At 35.2% G+C, this 18353-nt stretch overlaps 1 protein-coding gene across 1 annotated transcript in view; it reads right to left on the bottom strand.

Annotated features, from left to right (window-relative positions):
• ERBB4 (erb-b2 receptor tyrosine kinase 4) overlaps window positions 1–18353 on the bottom strand; it is a 1169376-nt gene that overhangs the window by 548919 nt on the left and 602104 nt on the right. The window contains exon 3 of the mRNA XM_011932361.1: window positions 7790–7976. Coding sequence (XP_011787751.1) covers window positions 7790–7976 — 187 coding nt within the window. The remainder of the gene's footprint in view (window positions 1–7789; window positions 7977–18353) is intronic.

Raw genomic sequence — 18353 nt, 5'->3', positions numbered from 1 at the left:
CATTTTGCGAAGTATAAACTTCTATAACATATGGGATATTACAATTATCATGCCTTTGGTAAATGTTGGAAGAGAACAACATGTAGCCTCATTTCTGAACTCTGACTGAGGGTTTTAGGTTCTGCCAAGCTTGAGGCTGCCTCCTCTGACTAAACTTGATGACATATTTACACACTTTAAAAAACTGCCATAGACGTCTGTCAAAAGTAGCATGCACTCTTCATTCCCTCTAAAATATAGATTTGGTGACTGGGCGCGGTGACCCATGCCTGTAATCCCAGCACTTTGGAAGGCCGAGGCGGGTGGATCACAAGGTCAGGAGATCGAGACCATCCTGGCTAACACGGTGAAACCTCATCTCTACTGAAAATACAAAAAGTTAACAGGGCGTAGTGGCGGGTGCCTGTAGTCCCAGCTACTCGGGAGGTTGAGGCAGGAGAATGGCGTGAACCCGGGAGGTGGAACTTGCAGTGAGCCCAGACAGCACCACTGCACTTCAGCCTGGGCGACAGAGCGAGACTCTGTCTCAAAACAAAACAAATAGATAGATAGATAGATGATAGATAGATAGATTTGGTTTATTCCCAAATAGTATTCTTACTGTTACAAGTCCTCTGCCATGAAATCAGAAAGTGCAACAATCCAGTGATTCTGGTCCCAGCATTGCTGTGCCTCCCTTGGTAACTGGGGATAGATGCGGAGAATTCTGCAATTCTTTGCAGTTCAGGGTCTGAAAGCCAGATGAAGCTAATGTCCTGGGGTAAGGGTGGAGAGGTGAGTACTCAGACATATTTCCTGTTTTCCTCAGAGCAAAACAATGGACCCATGGTTATATTATAACCATTCACTTTCTAGTACTACATTCGGGACTCTGAGGAGCAAAGATTTTCCTCTTTTTCTACACACCAAAGCGAACAAGCATGTTTCCTCAATAAATGAGCTTTAAGCAAGGGGGTTTGTCGCCCTTATACATGTTTTTTCCTTAGGATATATAAGCTTCCTCTCTTAGGGAAGGGAAAATACAGATTTTAGTGCATCTTAAGAAAAAGTAAGAATGATCACAAAGGTTTAAGATTCCAAGTAGGGAAGTTTCCTGAGAGATTCCATAATGCTAGGCTTCCCCTAATATTTTCTAAAGGATGCTCTAGGGATTAAATAGAATGTTCTTCAAAGAGTGAGGCATCTTTAAGATTCTTGAAGGGGTCATAAATTAAGGGAGTTGAATTATATGCCCTGAGCAGATCATCTTGCTAGTCATGACTGACAACATGTGAGCAGAGGAGAAAGGATGATTCTATTCCCTGAACACCCAACCCCACCACTTATTTTGGCTTATTTCTCCTCAGATTTCTCTCCTTATTATCTGTGATTCTTGGTACAGCAGGAGGAGAAATTCTCATTTCTCCTTCATTCAGTTGTATAAATCTACTCATCAGCTCTCTAAAGAATCAGTTGTCTGAGCATAAGTCCCAGCAAAATTTGCTGAAATGGCCCTTATAAATCTCTGATCCCTTAATTATAACATTTCCTCTTTTCAAATATATGTTTCTATGTACTGACATAAATACATATTGGAGTTCTCATTTTTCTAGTCAATACACAGTCTGACATGACAAGCAAACAATGCTCTTTAAAACACTGATGAGAGTATCATTTCCAGAAATTGTGGACCTGATCTAAAAATTGACTCTTTCCAAAGAACGTGCCACTCTTTTCACTGATTCTCTCTGACTCATGCAAGCTTCCCTATAGATTAGTTTTGATCTAATCATTTTCCAAGCAATTTATCCTGAAGCTAAGAGTATTCTTAATTTTTTTTTGGCTGCAAATATCACAATATGCTGAATAGATCTTCTAATGTAAACATTTGTAGTACTTTTGTTAAACATTCTGTTTAACAACAATGCCTGAACTAGCCTAGTTGAATCCACTCAAACATTACCAAGACCTTTCACAGGGTAGTTGAAGAATGCTTAGCAACTCTCGTGTAAGAAAAAGAACTCAGAATGAATATGTCTCTTGTGTAGGTCAAGACAAATGTCAGGGCCAATGAAGGATGAAACATGATGATGGAGATTTGAAATAAAGGGCTGGGGCAACAGGTGCTTGGCATGAAACACTGAAAGACAGGAGAGAAGTGCTGTAAGGTAGCAAAGACAGCACTCTTCCTGAGAGTAGACAAAGGCCAGCCTCAGGCTTCTCATCACCAGAGAAACAGATCTTATGCACAAAGTAGTTAGAAGACACACTGAAATTTGGAACACTTTTTTTGTCTAAACAGGTCACACCCAAGCCCCAAGGAAACAACAGGAATCTATCCAGATACGCAGAAACAAATACAATAGTTTTCTCAATGTGGTGAAACAAAGGAAAACTATAAACAAAACAGATGCAAGGAAAGAACACTAAGATTTCTAAACACCCCCAATGTGAAAGATGCTTTAATTGACAAGTTCCCTGCTTTCTTTCTTTAACACTCATTACAACACTATGAGGTGGAATTTTCTTCACAATTTTCCAGATAAAAAATCTGAGTCTCAGAGAGACACCCAGACTGTAGGTGGTAGGCCAGGCATTTGCACAGAGAGCTTTTCTGATTTCACAATTGCACATCACTCTATGACATATACTGAGTCAATGACAGGTGACTTGTCCTTTTTGACATTAGGTTATCTATTTGACTGTTACTGAATAATGCCAAAGAAGCTTGAGAGACTTAAATGTGAAAAGGTACTATGTTACTTTGATGTACTATTTTAATAAATAACTTATGCACATTTGCAGGCAGACATTCAAGTGTGATGTTCAGATATCACCTCTTTCACATTTTACATCATTTAGATGTTGTAGTTTCTGGATGGAGCATTTTATTTATTTATTTATTTTGGGACAGGGTCCCTCTGTGCCACCCAAGCTGGAGTGCAGTGGCGTGATCATAGCTCACTGCAGCCTCAAACTTCCAGGCTCAAGGGATCCTCCTGCTTCAGCTTCCTGAGCAACTGGGACCACAGGCATGCGCCATCAAGCTTTCTATTCTATTTTTCATCTACCAGAATCCAGCAAACTTCATATATTATTTTCATTTCTATTGAGGACTTCTAGGAATAACTTTGGTATTTTACTTTTTGTTTTAAATTTTTGTTTGTCCATACCTCAAATAATAATCTAATCAAGATGATCCAGTATACAGTTAACAAAACGATTAAAATGTCCACAAAATGTCAAATAAAGATGAAAACATGTGAATGTGTTGGTCTGAAAATATGTAGAGGGTTCAGTTAATTTTTAAAAAACACCTATTGTACTTTCACATCATCCCAAATATCACCTCCTCTAAAGATATCCTCATAATTTATAAAGTGAAAATTCAATTATTTAAGGTGAAATTTAGTGTGATAAATATATGTATAGGTGTATTAAATTTGTACCTAAGTTATCATTCCATATCAAGATCAAACTACATTTATCTACTTTATATGGATACAAATAAAATAGATATGAACTTAAGTATTTATCTTTCCTTTTAAGATATAAACAAAATAGATATGAACTTAAGTGTTTATCTTCCTGTTTGGGACATAAATAGAATAGAATTAAACTTAAGTATTTATGAAAGATTCCTTTGTATCTACAATATAACATGTAGATTACATTGTATCATATTACCAACAGTTAGTAACAGATGAGGTGATTTTATAAATTGCAGAAGGGAGAAAGTAATAGTGGGTTTTATGGCCCATTTAATTCCTTTTAGGGTTTGGCCAGACTAGTGACTAAACAAGTAGAAGCTTATAGAATTAATTAAGATTGTATATATACTATTAAATGTCGATTTGAATAGGAATGTTTGGTTAAGAAAGAGGTGATTAAGAAAAGTCAGCAGGACATCCTCAGCAAGAGTGATTAATAAGAACCACGGCCATGGGCAAGCGACCTTAATGGAAGACATGGTGTCCCCTGTCCAGATATGGACTTCTCTGATGCAGTAGGGACCTTCCCAATGGCCTCAAGATATAGATGATCATATGCTTGAAGGGATGCACTGATGGAAGTATAACCTCTCCACTGGCAAGAAAAAAGTAAGGCAGTGTTAACAGGACACCTAGACCTAGAGTATGCCAATATAAGTTCCTCAGTCCTTCATAGATTGTGTGGCCTATTTTTAGTCTAGGCAACTGCCTCTTTTCCCCTCTACTTATCGTCTACCCTATGCATACTGGGAAATGTGAGAAGCAGCAGTAAAACAAATGTTTCTGCTTGGCCAGAAAAATAGGTTTAAATCCATTTATTGTCTCGGGCACAACCAACATGAAAATATGTAAGTAATATCTGCAGTAATTTTTTAGGCCATGCAGCAACTTTTGGTGAATATCAAGCTAATTAATAGGAATTTTTACTGTGGGAATTAATCTGTATATGTCTCAGTGACATCCAACCATTAACTAGTGTATAATGACAGTCTTTGTGTTAACTAAATTTCTCTGTTATACAAAGTTTGCAGAAAGCTAATGTGCTGTTCTATACACATACTATTCTAATATCAAACAGTGAAAAAGCTTTCAGTAGAAATGCAAACCATATACAAATATACACAAAAGAATCTTTAAAGTCTTCACCTCAAAACTCTTGGTTACAACACTCTGTGCACTTCCCATCCCCATAATTGTTACTGGTTATTTACCTTGTTGCAAGTACTTAAAAATAAAATTTTGCTTAAGAAGAAAATTCATCATGAATTACTATTGCCTTTTTAATGGTTTATCAATATATAAAGTTGGTATTTGGCAAAATGATTATAGAAAAATTTATTCCCAGCATCTTCCTTATCTTTAAGTCATTTTATACCCAAGTGGCTCCCCAGGATCCCCATGTGTTATTTTCATTTTCACCCAAATATACAGTGTATTTCTTGTCATGAAAGCAAAACCTTATCTGTTCCTGTCCCATCTCTTCCTTTCTCTCTGCAAGATGATAGATGAATAAAAATTATTTCAGCAAATAACTGTGAAGAATTTCACTGGATATTGTGCTACCATCTCTTGGTAACATACCATTAATTAGATTAGTGCTTCTCAAATTGTAGTAATCATCAGCATCACTACAGGGATACTTAACACACAAGTTGCTGGGCCCCACCCCCAGAGTTTCTCATTCAGTAGGTTTCAGGTGAGGCCCAAGGATTTGCATTTCTAAGTTCCTGGATGATGCTCATGGTGCTGCTCCTTTAAGAATGGAGTTAAAAATTTAATACAGTATGGTAGATTAGGCAGTGAGGTATCCGACTAATCAGCAGATTTGCTATTTCCCCTCATTTTATACCAGGTATAAAAAATTAAGGCCAGTCCAGTAGCTCTGCCCTTAATAGAATATAAAAATGTTGTTTTAAAATTTTTTGCTTTGCATAACACAAGCAACATAAAACAAATATTTTTCCAAAGCACAAGATCAATCTTACCTGAACTTAATTATGACACTTGTTTGTTGCTTTAATAGGGTTACCTAGAACATTTAGCCTTTTAAGCTTTTGCCATAGAGCAAATTTTATCCCATATTCTTCTTCATGTGAACAGTTAGGTGTCTTCTGTCATTTCTTGCATATTCTTGCACACAAACACAATCATGCGTCCGTGTAACTTCTGATTCTCACAACTGGAGTAACACTATCGATCAGAACACCTAAAGTTCAATGACCCTAGACTGACTCCCTTACAGAATAATTTTGGCAGAGAGCAGTCAACCACCTAATAAATGAAATATCTGAAAAATGTCCATATTAGCCTAAATTTCTACCATTTTGTTGCACTTTCTTCAATTCACTCAAAGAAATTAATACCTTTTGAATGAGTATCTATTTTTCTAAACAATCAGCTCATTTTCTTAATCACTTATTAATTATCCATTTGTACTACGGCACAAGAAAATATCACAGCTTCCATGCAAAGTGAATAATAATATTCTTGAAATAATAGTGCTATATTTTGGTATGCACAAGTTGAACAACTGTCACAATCTTAAGTAATACAAGTTATGCACATGCTCACTATGAGGTATGTTTAAATGTGGCGTCATTTTGATGGATTAAATAACTCTGTTTTAATAATTTAGTAGTACTGGTATTAAATGTGAAAATATATAAGGGAACTATTTAAAGATGAATTCTCTATGTGGAAAGAATCCTCAAACAGCACATCTTATGGAATAATAAGATTCAAGTATTATAAAAAGTTTGCAAAGAAACTTATTCAATTTTTTTCTTTAATATATTCAGAAAGAAATCATGATGAAAACACAATGCTTCCTATGCAGGTTTTAACTGGATCGTATTACAGTATTTTTAGATTCCTAATTTCAATCATTCAATTGTTCTCTACACATTTCATTTCCAAAATTCTTTCTCCTATCATTATTTCTATATAAGTAGCAATTTAGTATAAAACTCTATTCTTCAGTAAGAAAACTATCTTTGAAATAAATAAAAGTGAAAATGTTGATGAAGGAATCTATAAATTCTGAACATTTTGCATTCACCATTATTTCATCAACTCTATAGCAATCATGTCCAAAATAAATAACACAATCAGTATTCCTTTCTTCACCCAAAATATCCCAATTTTATCTCACATGTCTGGCTAACTATGAAGCTATGTCTAACTTAAAACTATAAATTTAATATCTACTTCATATATAAGAAACAAATGATTTCAATATTCTGACAATATTCATCTTACTCTTTGTTATATTTTAAGGCCATATCTCTAAACTGCTTAATATTTAAATGTCAAGAATTATTACTGCTTATTGGACTCAAAGTACATATAAAACCACTACATGTTTGGATGCAAAATATATTGATTATATTAATTATAGTAAATTAAAAGTGTAAACTCCTTTATCTCACAGTTAGGTGCTAATTATTCACTAATTAGCTTTTATTTTATTTACTTATTTATTTATTTTTTGAGATGGTGTTTCACTCTTGTTGCCCAGAGTGGAGAGCAATGGTGCAATCTCAGTAATCAGTTCATTTTGATTACAGGTATACATGAACAAAATTCATGATTAGAACCATTATACCAAAAAGCCTCCTACAAGGACTTTTACATACTCTGAGCTATGCGAACTGAAAAGTAACAGTGGGATGGCAAGAACCAGCTTACAAAATAAATTCCTATTGAGTGTTTTTCACAGAAGGATGATAATTTTAGGTTTCTTACATCATATATTTCCAATCTTAATGAGAAAAAACTACTCTGATGATCTGATGTTATTGAAGTATTCTGAGAAAGAATTGCTGATAGCATTTAGTGAGCTACTGAATAAGAGAAATCAAAACTGTATAAATTAGATATACTTTCCAAAAATAAGGTGATTGTGCAGAAAACTAAAGATTCATGGAAATAGATATAATAGCTTGGGTATTACTAAGCTCTATTTGTTATTGCATTATTGCAAAGATTTGATGATATGGTCCACTGTTCACCTGAAACCACCAAACACAGCATGTTTCATATCTCAGCTTTCAGTTACAGAGCATTTCCAGAGTTTACTCCTGTTCAGCTGAGATACAGTATTATGGTATCCTTCACACTGCACTTACAAAATCTTTAAATAAAAACAAGGGCATCACGGGGCATCATTGCTCATAAAATGAACAAACCACTGATATTTAAATGCCCTAGAGTGTTCCTTAATGTAACAAATATGACAGTAACCCTACATATACATTTTTGTGTACATTGCCTTATACTGATAATGAAAGCATATCTGCCATTATGTATATATTCCTTACCTGTCAAGTTCTTCAATCCAAGTTCTTGAAGTCCAAAGTTTCCATCTTTTCTGTAGTTTAAAAATATTGCCAAGGCATATCGATCCTCATAAAGTTTCGTTCCACGAATAATGCGTAAATTCTCCAGAGGCAGGTAACGAAACTGATTAAGAGCCACTAACACGTAGCCTGTGACTTCTCGAACAGACTGAAAAGACACAAACACAAACAATTGTCTGTGTTATGAAACTGATTTGTCACTATGTATATGTAGCAACTTAGATTAAAATGAGTTATTAAACTCTAATTTTCAGTTTTTAGCTTAATACATTATTTTCCATATCATATTCTAAATAATTGGCTTCATAAAAAGATCACAAAGGGTTAAAATCTCATTTGAACTACATGTTGTAGTTCTTTTAAACAGTTATGAATATGCTTATAGTAAAATAATGGATTTTGTTTATGAGACCTTCTTCATACCTGAGATTTGAATATAGTTAAATGAATAAAGGTCTTGCTTATCAACAGACTACAGTAAGTTAAGGACGCACAACCATCAGTCAGACTTTACATAAAAAAGCAAATTGGTGAGCATAAGTAAAACAAAGCCATGTTAGTTTGTAAATTGTAGGATAGATTTAAAAAGGCTTTATTGGTGTTTAGTGCTATATTTATCAAATAACGATTGCCCTGTACATCTCCAGGGAACACAAACATAAACAACCTGTATTAAAAACTAACTGTTGTGGCCGGGCGCGGTGGCTCACACCTGCAATCCCAGCACTTTGGGAGGCCGAAGCAAGTGGATCATGAGGTCAAGAGATCGAGACCATTCTGGCCAACATGGTGAAACCCCATCTCTACTAAAAATACAAAAAATTAGCCGGGTGTGGTGGCAGGCGCCTGTCGTCCCAGCTACTTGGGAGGCTGAGGCAGGAGAATCACTTGAACCCGGGAGGCGGAGGTTGCAGTGAGCCAAGATTGTGCCACTGAACTTTACCCTGGTGACAGAGCAAGACTCTGTCTCAAAAAAAAAACTTGTTGGCTATAAATTCATTCCAATCACATTTTTAATTTTTACTGCCCACTGTTTAAATTTACCCATGTATGATGAGTTAATTATTTGAGGGTTTGTGAGACATTTTAAAGCAAAACTGTCATGAAGAAAGCCTGAGTTTCATCTAAACATTAAGTTTTTCGATAAAATGATGATAAATAGTTGTCAGAATTTAAAAAAAAAACTAAAAATGATACAAAAATACTCAAGTATTTGGTATTATTTTAACACTAATTTCATGTTATTCTAACTAACCCTTTTCATTTCAGATGCTCCAAGGCTCAGTTTTTGGTACTTATTTCCCCCCTCTGTCTATTCTCACTCCCTTGGTGATCTTATTCAGTTTCAAAGTTGGTGATCTCCAAACATTTATCTCTATACTTTCCCCAAACTCCAGATTTATACCCAACTGTTTACTCACCATCCTTATTTGGACGTCTAGTATGCTTTTCAGATATACCTATTAATGGCTGAACTCCTTTCTTCCTTCACCCCTCTGGCAGCCTTCCTCATCTCAGTTAAGGTTTTTCCATCTTTTCTCACTTTCAGGCCAAAATTTCAGTCATCTTTGACTCTCCTCTGACACCCCAAGTGTGATCCATACTATTTGTTCTACATTCAGAATGATCAGAAATTCAACTACTTTTTACGTCATCCATGGCTCCCACCTGAGCCATCATCATTCCTCATTTAGATTATTGCAATAGGTCTCCCTGTGTCTATTCCTGATCCTTATGGTGTATTCTAAATTCAGGCTAGCCAAGGTATTTTAAAGACATAAATCAAATTACAACACTTCAATGTTTAAAACTCTGAAACATCTCCTAAGTCACTCAGAGTAACAGACAAAATCCTTTTACTGATGCATCAAAATCTTCATGCTGTTCGGTGCAATAACCACTAGCCATATGTGGCTAGTGAGCAAATGAAGTGTAGCTGGTCTAAATTTAGATGTACTGTAAGTACAAAATACACTCTGGATTTTGAAGATTATATGATGAAATGATAACATTTGAGATAAATTGAGTTAAATAAAATGTATTATTAAAGTTATTATCAGTTGTTTCTTTTTACTTTCTTACTGTGGCAAAACAAACATTTTAAATTACATTCTATGGCCTTACAATTCTATTAGACAGAACTACAGTATATGATCTAGTCATCAGTTCTCTTTCACATGAAAATTATAGTTCTACCTTAAATTGTGCATTATGCCCCTAAAATCTGAGTTTCCCTTCATCTTGTTATCTTCTTGGCAAACTCCCTCACTACCTTCAAGTTTTTGTTCAAATATCTCTTTCTCAGTTGAGGCCAACCCTGATAAACCTGTTGAACACTGTAGCCCCTACACTTCTACCTGCTTCAATTCTCATATTTTCCCCACTACTTCTTACCTTCTACCATATTATATCATTCATACATTTATTAGATTTAGTATTGCTAACCTGTCTCTCTTTATCCCAGAATATAGCCCTAGAAGGTCAAGCACTTTGGTCTGTTAACTTATGTGTCTTATGTGACCAGGAGAGTGGCAGTAAACCAACAAGTATCACTCTTGTCCTTCTCTGGCCACATCTTTCCCCACTGTACAAAGTCTGTGGAGTGAAGAAAAAGGTCCATTTAGATTCTGCACTCTCCCCTTCCAGACCCTGTGATCCCAGAATTTCCTTTGCAAATAACCCCAAGTCTTTATCCAGAAACCGTAATGTCATCATCCCCAGTTCAATCCCCAGACAGCAGATTGTGCCACCAATGTGCATATATGTAGGAAGGAATGGGTGGTCCAGGTGTCAATGTGTGATGGGAAACTATACAGATCCTGGACATGTAGGCTAGAGTGTCCAAAAACTTGCATGTAAGACCTCTCACAATATATGCTAGAAGTGGATGGAGGAGAGACTGTAGAATGGAGCCATTTCTCTCCACGCCAACATATTCCTGAGGACTCCAAAAGTTCTAACATTGCACCTGGTCATCCAGGTTGTTACAAAGATATGTCTGTCAAAATGGGAAAATATGACATTTTATTTAGTAATCTCTAGTTGGTTTATAATAAACAATAAAATATGTGGGCCTCTATTCAGACTCTTCCCACCCAGTCTCATAAATCTTAGGACTAAGCATACTGCAAATAATCAATAGAAGAGTAGAATCCTAATGGAGCAAAAGTGGAGAGGAATAGGCAAGGGATACATGGAATTACTCATGTCTGGCATCAAATTGGGAACTCTAAGCCACTATGAGTACTCCTAAGACAGTGAGTTTCTTGGAGTGAAGAGATAAATGCCTAGGACAATAGAAAAGAGTGATAAAACTCAGCAGTGATATGCATTGCTTGTACACAGCAATTTGTTTAAAATTGCACCACCTGGAAAAGTCGGGCTCTAGGGCTCTATAATTCCTCCTTCAAACACCGTTCTAATGGTTGAACTGTTACCTCTTTGAGTGCCCTTATCTACCTCTTTGAGCTCTTCAAGAGAGACTATAAATACATTCTGACATCATATGGTCTAAAAAGTAAAATTCTTTCATTCATTATCACAAAGTTTTCTTTAAATGTGTATACAATAATTATTTAGTGATCTAGGTCACAATGATAAATGTGGTGATGGAGGATGTATTATGACTCTTTTGCCTACAACATGTCGTAAGATCCATCATTCCAAAACAGTCTTATCAATAGCTTCCATCCCACTCAGGAAGTGACTCTTCTTATCAAAAACTGTAAAAGGCCATTGGTTTATCTCGAGATGGAGAAACACATTTATAATGTCAACAGAGAAAGCACAGATGAAGCATACTTGGGTAAAATAAGAGGTTTATTTGTAAAAGAGTAACATCATTAGTAATTTTTCAGTGTCACTTGGGATGGCATTTGGATCACATATTACCACAAGCTGCAAATAACCTGCAAATAATAAGGGCTCTAGAATGTGTGATAGGTATGAACCAAGAACAATGCTGAACACATAAAGAAGGACCAACTAATGCAGAAGAGGATGCTTCAAGTGCTCTTATCTACTAGAAAAAGTAAAATATAACTAAGAACATTCTGTATTTGCATATTACTAAATATATTTATATTTGAATTAATTGTGTTGTAATATTTATATACTTCTCATTCCAGGGTGTGTATTGTATTATTCTTAGAGACATGTGTCTTATCTTCATGGAAGGTCAGATTACAAGCAATAGGTACTCCCTTGTAAAGATTCTAGAATTGGAGGGATTTGCTGTTGTAACTGAGATTCTAGTGTCCAAAATAAGTCTCTGTCATTATTCATTTTGTTTATTACCCTTGCAAAATAGTATGCATAACTAAGCATTAGCCTAACAAATATCTTTTTATTATGTGAACTCTGGACATCATTCCATGTTAATGCTGAGAACGTATGTCCAAGTCATTTTGAACAAGGCCACCCACAAGTTGGTCCATAGTAAATTATTTTATGATAATGATAGTGAAGATCCTATTTATTTATTTCTTACATCCCTTTCTCCAACCCAGAAAAATAATGTAAATACTAGAAAAAATATCATAGCAAATCTCTCAACCCAAGATGTGTTGCTCTAATCTTTTGTATGTAGAGGGACACGTGGAACTGAAGCATTTTAAGAAAGAGTTACAGGAGATAAATACACAATTCTTATACCTAAAAGAACACATCCTGCCTTATTTTGGTCTCTGTTTTTTGGTATTCATAGTCACATTTTCTCCATTCTTATAATCTTTCTGTGAACAAATATCTTGAAACATCTCAAAAGGAAACTCTGGTGCAGACCATGAGCCATGTGTACTGATTACAAATAAAAACAATTAAAGGAAACGAGTTAATAATGATAGGAGTGCTTAAGGATGAAAAAGAGTAAATAAAGTGGTTTGAGCCAATATTAGCAGATCTGGATAAAAAGTGAAGAGATATCTAGAAGTGTAAACTACATGTTATAATGTCTGATAAGGCCACACAATCATGTTAGTTATCCATTGTCCCTCACCTTTCAGCTATCAGAAAAAATCTGAGTAGCACAACATTTTCCACTGTTTTAGAAAATTTTAAGAAAATAAAAACAACTTTTAAACATATGGACTTATTTATGGGAAAGTATAATGGCAGGAAATGTGGGCTTGTCTGCCAGGCAAAGTTGGACTCCAAACCTAGCCTTTGTGCTTGCTAGCTTTGTGGCTTCGATCAGGTTGCTTAATCTTATTGAGCCTCAGTTCCTTCATCTTTAAAAAAGAGATACCAATACTTCTATTATAGAACCATAATAGGGGTTAGAAGATATAAGAAAACTGGCTGACCAATAGTAAGTATTTAACAGATGCTAAGTTTTACAAATATTATCTCTGATAATAGCCAGGCAGATGAACTGCCTGTGGACAATCTGAGCAGAAAAATAATTATAATATCATTACATAAGAACTGTTCCTTTTAATCTCTCTGTTATGTAACCTTTGGTACATTTATATCTTGCTCATGCAATTTGCAATTTATTCCTAAATTTCAGAAACAGTTCCTTATACTTTATGTGTGTATATTATAGCCCTAAATTTAATAATGACTATGAAATGGAATGGAATCAAAAAGTGGAAAGCAATGCTTCAGGTCTTTTTAGATATCATTTCCCATGGAAAATAATTTTATGAACTTGCTATTAAAAAAAATTGTTTGAACAACACAATCATGATTTATGTACAAGGACCACAGTAGTAAACAGAAATTATAAGAATGCCCTAGGGGAGGGAGAGCATTAGGTGAAATACCTAATGTAGGTGACGGGTTGATGGGTGCAGCAAACCACCATGGCACGTGTATACCTATGTAACAAAACCGCACGTTCTGCACATGTACCCCAGAACTTGAAGTATAATAAAAAAGTAAACAAAATAAAATAAAATCTAATTTCTGAGTTACTGGCGATGTCTTTGATATCAAATAAAGGTTTTTCTCAAAAAAAAAAAGAAAAAAAAAAGAATGCCCTAGCAAAGACAAAATGCTGACTCTGGTTCTGGCTCAGTAACAGTTTAGTTCTAGAAATTCTGCCTATTTTGTCAACCAAAGAGTGAATACCCTCCTAAAGATATATCTTCCTCCTCATGGTGTAAGCTTCTGCTCAGTAAAACTGATTGATTTTCATTGTCAATGTTGGCTTCTATAGTTGCTTTGTTCAAGTAGTAAATACATTCGGATATTATTAAAGCCTTGAATGATTCAAAACTCTTCCAACTCAAGGGACAATTTGTTTTGCTTTGCGACATTTGATGAGTGAAATCAAAAGATATGGAACACAAAAAAATTAACTTCCCATACCATATTAGCAGTAAGTCTAGGAAAAAAAATCATGACTTTTAAAAATGACAAGAAATGTTATAACCATTTCTCCTGCATAGTATTTTAGAGACAATGTGAAATCTGCAGTTATAAATCTGGAATTTTCAATGGATGTCCCTCAATCAAAGATTAGATGAGGCTGTGCTAGCTCACCGGGTTATCCTTTTACCTCTAGATCATGTCAGAAAAGTCAGTCTTCACTATTTCTAAATTTATGCTTCATTCCACAACTATTTTAACAGCTTTTAATTTTTTCTGTATTTGACATAAATCCCTAATTCTTTTCTTCTTAGTTGACTTTTAAAAAATTGATCCTTAATAGAAATGAAGACTAGTTCCTTAAATGTTCCTTCGTTTGCCTTAAGATTAAAGTGTTACAGTACCACACAATTCCTAAATATTTAATAAGTGTTTAGGAATGATTTTATGCACATTAAAAGTAATTATATGTTCCTACCTACGTATGTAAAACTTTTTACATACTTTTTACATAGTTAGAAAATTTCCCAGATTTTTTCCTACTAAAATTATGCATCAAATCCATGTTTATTACATTTCTTTAAAATTAGCATCTCTTTTAAAATATACCTATCCATTTTTGTTAAAACCTTCTGTAATCAGTCAAAAATATCCAAATTCTTAACTTCTACTCCAGTGTCTTAAGAACTCATACACAATTAGATATTATCCACAAAAATATTAATACATTTCATCAGGTAAGTATCAACAAATGTCATGTTGATTACCTAAGGTCTTGAAGTCAAATAAACCTGTAGTATCACAGAGAAGAGTAGGGAACAGAGAACTACGGTGGTGGGAGGGGGGGGGTATTAGAAAGTCCCTTCTGCTGGTTATGACTGCAGAATTTATGTGTTTTCTGACGGTGACAAATATAGTAGCAAATTGTAGCCTCTCTATCAGTAAAGCTTTCCATTAAATTTCCCTAGGCAATTAATTTCTGTCCCTGCCCTTCACAGCACGTCTGAGAATATCTAAAGCAGAAAACATTCTTAACTATGACATAGTATTTAAAAGTTTACCAGAATAAAAACACATTAATAAACACAGAGCAAACATTACATATCCCTGCTGCTTGTAGAAATAGTACGTTTGCTTTGGAATTCTGCTTTCATTTTTCTCACTGTTCTTAATATTCCAAGTATTACTTAATACTCCTGGCAAGGAGGGACTCAAAGTCTCATCCAATTAGATTTGAAAAAACAAAAATAATGTGAAATGTCATATACTGACTGGAGTAGAGTAGAATTCATACTAATTACACACAGCATGAAATAATACTCAAGAGGTAAGAAACTGATCAGGTCATCCCAACAAACTGCTAACTTTCAGCCATTTCCAGCTAGTCTCTTTGATGCTAGTGTTGCTATGAGTTCTACTTTCTAAGAATCTGCAGGCCATTTCAATCATCACTGGCCACTTGGCCAGCTCTCAACCCGTGACTTCTTAGCAGTGAACACCTTGAGTTCCATTGAAAAAAGGACTACTTAGCTCACCTCCCTAGAATTAACCATATATATTTTTTGTCCTTTATATTTTCCTGAGCTGGGTGGAGAGTTAATCGTCCCCCTTCAAATCTCTACATTCCCAGTTGATTCTTCATCTCCTGACCTTATCAAGACTATATTCCTGTATCACAGACTTATTACACAGGCGTTAGGTTTGTAAAATTAAATTAAATTGGCCCAAAGTTGTCTCTGTACCTTGAATTTCTATGCAGCAAACTGTGACCTAATTAGTAAACACACTGCAAACTAACTTAAGAGTATATTCTTATAATAATTAGCTGAATCACAGCCAATCATAGCAGATAGGCCTCAGTCAATCACAGGCTACCAATTGATCACATTATGTCTAAATAAGGCAAATGCTAAGCTGTAACAATTTAAACTGTTTCTGCATAATACTTACTTGTCCATCTATGAATTCTGCCTGCTCACATTGCTGGGTGAGGATCTCTGAACCACTCCTGATCTGAGTGCTGCCCAATTCATGAACATTCTTTACTTAAATAAACTCTGTCAAATTTAATTTGTCTGAAGTGTTTCTTTTTAACAGATTACACAGACTAAGTTGGAAGCTTTGGCAGATTCATCTACATAATCACACAAAATTTCAATTGTAAGTGTAAATATTTCAAAAACTTTGTAAGTCGAAAATTCTATCATCTCTAAACTGCGCGCGCGTGTGTGTGTATTTGTTTTCTACGCATTTATACAGGGAGGCTTATATTTTGAAGCCTGCGTTTCAAATAGACATTTTAATAATCTTTAATAGCTATTTAAAATATAATATTGAGTTCATTTTTTTTCCTATCAGATAAACACATTAAGCTCCAATGATTTGGGGAACTGACTTTTAACTGAAATTAGATACAATACATAAATGCTAAAATAGCAAGAATGTTTGAAAACTTTTGAATTAAACTTTGTGTAGATATAGATAGAGCTGAAGTAAAAAGAAATTATTAGTTGTTGGCACTTTCGTACAACTGAAGCTACACCTGAATCAAAGCATCGTAATGTTTATTAACGTTGTCCATGTGATGATGAGTATTCTCCTCCACAGAGAGCCAACTTGGTTAGGACAATGCAGCCTAGTGATTACATTTGGGTTCTGTAGTCTCACAATCTTAGTTTGACTGCTGTCTCCATCACTTATTTACCTTGCACAAATTATTTAATATTACGTTCCTGTTCTGCAAAATAGGAAAAATCTCTGCTAAATGCTTAAAAGTTGAATCAACAAAAGATAATCAATTTCATCATATTATCATTAGTGCAATTATGGGAAATATTTGTAATATAAGTTTAGGAATGGTAAATAATATATAAGCACAAACATTTAATATTAAAATTGATTAAACAATTGGTACTACATAGTACATAAAGATATAACTTCAGTCAGTCTATTGTTGGCTAAATATGACCGCTCCCTAAATTTATTCATGTATGTATTTGTTTGTTTATGAGACGGATTCTTGCTCCATTGCCCAGGCTGGAGTGCAGTGGTGTGATCACAGCTCACTGCAGTCTTGAACTCCTGGGTTCAAAGGATCCTCCCACATCAGACTCTTGTGTCTAGGATTACAGCTACACACCACCACACCAACCTAATTTTTTTTTCCAGTAGAGATCGGGGTCTCATTGTGTTGCTGTGGCTGATTTCGAAATCCTGGCCTCAAGTAATACTCCCGTCTTTGCCTCCCAAAGTGCTAGGATGACAGATGTGAGCCATTGTGCCCAGCCAAACCCCCGTAGTGTATGTATATGCTGAAGTCCTAACCCATACTGACTCAGAATGGGACTGTATTTGGGGATAGGGTTTTTAAAGAGGTAATTAGGCTAAACTGAGGTTATTAAGTTGGGCCCTAATCCAATCCAATATGACCAGTGCTTTTTAAAAGAAGAAAAGATGAGGGTACAGACCTGACAACAGAAAAGACCATGAGAAGACACAGAGAAAAGCTGGTCATCTACAAGCCAAGGAGAGGGATCTCAGAAGAAGCCAAAGCTGCAGACCCCTTGATCTCATACTTCCAGCTCCAGAATTGTGAGAAAATAAATATCTGTTGTTTAAGCCACCCAGTCTGTGGTACTTTGTAATGGCATTCCTAGCAAACTAAAACACTGCCTAAGTTCACATCCTAGCTTTTAGCAGTATTATGTTGGGTAAATTATTTAACCTTTCTGTGTCTCAGTATCTTTATCTGTAAGATGTTAAGGTCTCCAAATCCTAGGATTGTTTTGAGAAGTATATCTCTACAACTTGCTTAACAAAAGGTCTGGCTCATAGCTATCCCTCAGTATCAGGTTTTATTGTTTTTCTGAATCCAGAACTCTTCTTCAATATGTTCCCTGTGTTGCACAGCATATTAAAAACTGCATTTTTCTCTTTCTAAAGGAATAACTACTCATCACCAAAGTTTAGATGAGAAAACTGCTTGCTAGCATTTTAATGTACAATTGAGAGTGACAGTTTCATGTCTGAGGTCTTTTATAAATGTGATGTTTCCCCATTCAAAATTTAATGAAAGAAAATGGGCCTCTATGAAATCATGACTGAAAACAGCTGCCTCTGTTGAAAAGCATATGGGAAATGCCCTTTGAGGATGCAGAAGTTAGAGGTGACTGCTTCTGTGACTAGTCTGTTGTTATTTTTAAATGAAAAGGAT

The sequence above is a fragment of the Colobus angolensis genome, unplaced genomic scaffold (assembly GCF_000951035.1).
Source record: "Colobus angolensis palliatus isolate OR3802 unplaced genomic scaffold, Cang.pa_1.0 Scaffold95, whole genome shotgun sequence".
Taxonomy (NCBI): domain Eukaryota; kingdom Metazoa; phylum Chordata; class Mammalia; order Primates; family Cercopithecidae; genus Colobus; species Colobus angolensis.
The sequence above is the reverse complement of the archived record's forward strand: the minus strand, read 5'-3'. Positions and strand labels throughout refer to the sequence as shown.